Raw genomic sequence first — 3,089 nt, 5'->3', positions numbered from 1 at the left:
AAATATATGATGATTGTTTTCATCAGAACCGCATGATTCTTGTTTTGGGCAGCAATGACTAATCCCAGCTCAGCCATGGTTTGTCCTAAGCTTAATCCCCTTTGGAATTCATGAGTTAGAATGAGGTGTCAGTTGTTCATTCGGTCACGCTTCGGCGCAGGCCATATAACGGCGCCGTCAGATTTCCCGTTTCTAGATTCCCCGTCACTATTAACAGTGACTGGGCCACCACCACGATGCAAAACACACTACACATACCCTTGCCAGCACCACTAACAAAAAGCAATCACCCAATCCCAACCGTTGAACCCCTTTCGTCATTATCACAATTTTCGTCTTCTCCGTACTACACGCGCGCACCAACTTACGCTCACGCCACTCCTCCCTTCTTTCCTTTCTTCACCCCTAGTTTCTCTCTCTTACATTAGCAAAAACCAAAACCCGAAAAAACGCACAGCACAGCATCGAGCACAGCAACACCTGAAAAAGGAAGGGTTAGTGAGTGTGTGTGTGGAAATTGTCATCGCTCGCAAGAGCAACAACAACTAGTACTTAAAGAGACAGAGAGTGTGCACATCAATGTCTGCTCAGGTCGGTGTCAGGACACGAGCCCAAGCCGCATTAGCCATGGAAGCTGTTAGTTCTGCTGAACCATCATCCAAGAGAAAGAAGATCAGCAACAGTACTAACCAAGAGCCAAAACTCTCCAAGACTCCGAGAACGAGTTCTTCCTCCGCTGTCAAACCAGCGACGGTGACGGAGATGGTTCAGCCGGTGTCGCCGGAGATGGTTCAGCAACGCTGCCTGAGCCCTACCTCCAGTGAAATTCCGGCGTCTTGCTGCTCCAGCAACGGATCCATTGGCCTCGATCAGGACAGGATCAAGCTCTTAGATCTGGAGGTAATGGATATTGAGCACTCGCTTTGTTACTAGGCTTTACTGCTCTTGTAGATTTTCTAATTGAACACTCGTTTTAATTAATTTACCGCTTTAGTGAAGAGCCTTTCGCTCATTCATTTTTTCCTTCACCTAAATTAATGCACCGCATTCATTCAACGTTCCTTTTATTTAACAGGTGGAGAGCGCGCAAGTTGAAACGTCGACGTGCAATGGTGGTCATGAAATTGAGAGGTGTTTGAATGAAACTGATTTATTTATTTATTTATTTAATTTTGAAATTACTCCAGGTCAGTTTTAATTTCATGGTGGAATTCTCATTTCAAAATTTTCGAAACGCACGAAATAAATTAAATTATAGTATGTCTCAACAGTCATAATTTCTTCCGTTCAAAACTCCAACTCGTATGTGTATATATATTCGTGCACTGCACACATTCTACCTACAGTTCTGAATCATAATAATTTTTTGTATCTGCCATTGCAGGAGAGAGATGAAACGTTCCAGCGAGCTTCGCGAGAATTCTCAGGAGCCGGAGCCAATGGAGATCAATTCTCACCGTGTCTTATCAAAGGCAAAAGCCATGCCTACCGAATTGGAGCTCGAGGAATTCTTCGCTGCCTCGGAGAAAGACATTCAGAAACGATTTCAAGACAGGTAAGTTAAAATCAGTGGAATTAATTTTCTTCTTTCTCTCTCTTTACTGTTTCTTCTTAATTTTTCTTTTTTTTTTTTTAATTTTTTGGCATCATAATTAGTGTATCATTCCTTTCAATTAAAAAATTCTTTTGCAGATACAATTATGATATTGTTAAGGACGTACCGCTGGAAGGACGCTACGAGTGGGTTCAGTTGAAGCCTTGAACGTGTGCGTCCCAGTTCGTATCGCCATCGAAGAAGAAAAGCTCCGATCAAATTGAACATGTCATTTTGGCCTATTTATATATTGTTAATTAAGTCTAGTCTAGGTCTTTGATTTCAATCTAAATTATCTTTTTAATTTACACCAGCCAAGACTCTTTTATGATCTGGTGTACAGCTTTTTTATATTTATTTCGGTGTGGTTAGTTATTGGTTAAGGGTAAACAGGAATGAATTCAGCTTCGTTTGTTCTCTGTACGGAGAGCAGCTTAAAGCTAGCTTGTGCAGAAAAATACTGTAAATTCCCTTTGGTGAAGAAGAACAAACGCTTCCATTTTACAGACTTCAACCTCTCTCTCGTTTTTCGCTCTAAACGCTCCCCTAAAATCCGGTGTCCGTTTCTTTGTTTATAACTTCGCTTTTAAAGAGAGAGTACACCAAAGTCAGTGAATGTATGATTATGTCTTCTCTTTCTTTTCGTTTTTTTATTCCTTATTTATTTTATATGTTTATCAGAAAAAATTATAAAACAAACAAAATAAGACAAGGAAGAAGAGTAATCATCTTATAGAGAAAATGGAGAAGTGAAATTGGTGGGGCGTGTAGCTAGTAGGAAGAGGGGGGAGGCCAAGGTTTTGTTTAGTTGTTAGGCGTGGGAGGAGGCAAGAACACGCACCATGCCGTGTAAGTTACGGGCACGTGTTTGAGAGGGTGAGAAGGCTGATCTTATAATCCCCCCACCCCCCATGTGAGAGAGAGTCTTCCAATCTTGGAAAAAAATCCACTCCACTTTCACAAGTACAACAAATAAAGGTACCGGAGTTTAAAAAAAAAAATCGAATATTATTATTAATTGTTATTCTTGTTTCCGCATGTACCACCACTTTCTCGCTTCTTCTTATCTGATAGTAAAACGGGAAGTTTTTGGTCTTGATCATCAACATTTGAAGTCCATAAATTTTTCATTAAAGAGAGACGCGCATTATTAATAGTTGGGTTTAATTTTAATAATTGACATTAATGGAAAATATCCATTTAAAAGAGATAAAAATTAAATAAAGAGAGAGGAATAAACGAGGTAGGAATGGGTGGGGGTGATGAAGAGTGGTATATACTTGTGTTATGGAGTTGTGGTCCTGCTCCTGCATAGCCAGATTGGGACGTAGAGATCGAAGCTAGTAGCTAGTGTGAGTGTGACCTTGTTCGGCCGTCGTTTGGGTTTGCAATTTTATAATAATTTTTTGCCATGTAGCGCGGGAGGAACGTGTTTGTCACGACGTAGAAGCAAGCTAGGCTGCTTATTAAGGTAGACTGAGATAGTGCAGCAGTA

At 40.6% G+C, this 3,089-nt stretch overlaps 1 protein-coding gene across 1 annotated transcript; it reads left to right on the top strand.

Annotated features, from left to right (window-relative positions):
- The first annotated feature begins 274 nt into the window (after positions 1-274).
- LOC114374050 (cyclin-dependent kinase inhibitor 7-like) lies at positions 275-2,108 on the top strand. The gene is made up of 4 exons (XM_028331644.1): positions 275-900; positions 1,076-1,131; positions 1,385-1,555; positions 1,693-2,108. Exons 1-4 carry the CDS (start codon positions 580-582, stop codon positions 1,760-1,762), a joined length of 618 nt encoding a protein of 205 aa, XP_028187445.1. The 5' UTR covers positions 275-579; the 3' UTR covers positions 1,763-2,108.
- Positions 2,109-3,089: the final 981 nt, after the last annotated feature.

This window comes from Glycine soja, chromosome 11, assembly GCF_004193775.1.
Source record: "Glycine soja cultivar W05 chromosome 11, ASM419377v2, whole genome shotgun sequence".
In the NCBI taxonomy this organism is placed as follows: Eukaryota; Viridiplantae; Streptophyta; class Magnoliopsida; order Fabales; family Fabaceae; genus Glycine; species Glycine soja.
This window is presented reverse-complemented; position numbering and strand designations above follow the sequence as displayed.

Coding starts and splice junctions, on each gene's coding strand:
- LOC114374050 (XM_028331644.1), top strand. CDS start 580: ATGTCTGCTCAGGTCGGTGTCAGGACACGAGCCCAAGCCGCATTAGCC. Junction 1,132..1,384: donor GGTGGTCATGAAATTGAGAG/GTGTTTGAATGA, acceptor CTGCCATTGCAG/GAGAGAGATGAAACGTTCCA. Junction 1,556..1,692: donor CAGAAACGATTTCAAGACAG/GTAAGTTAAAAT, acceptor ATTCTTTTGCAG/ATACAATTATGATATTGTTA.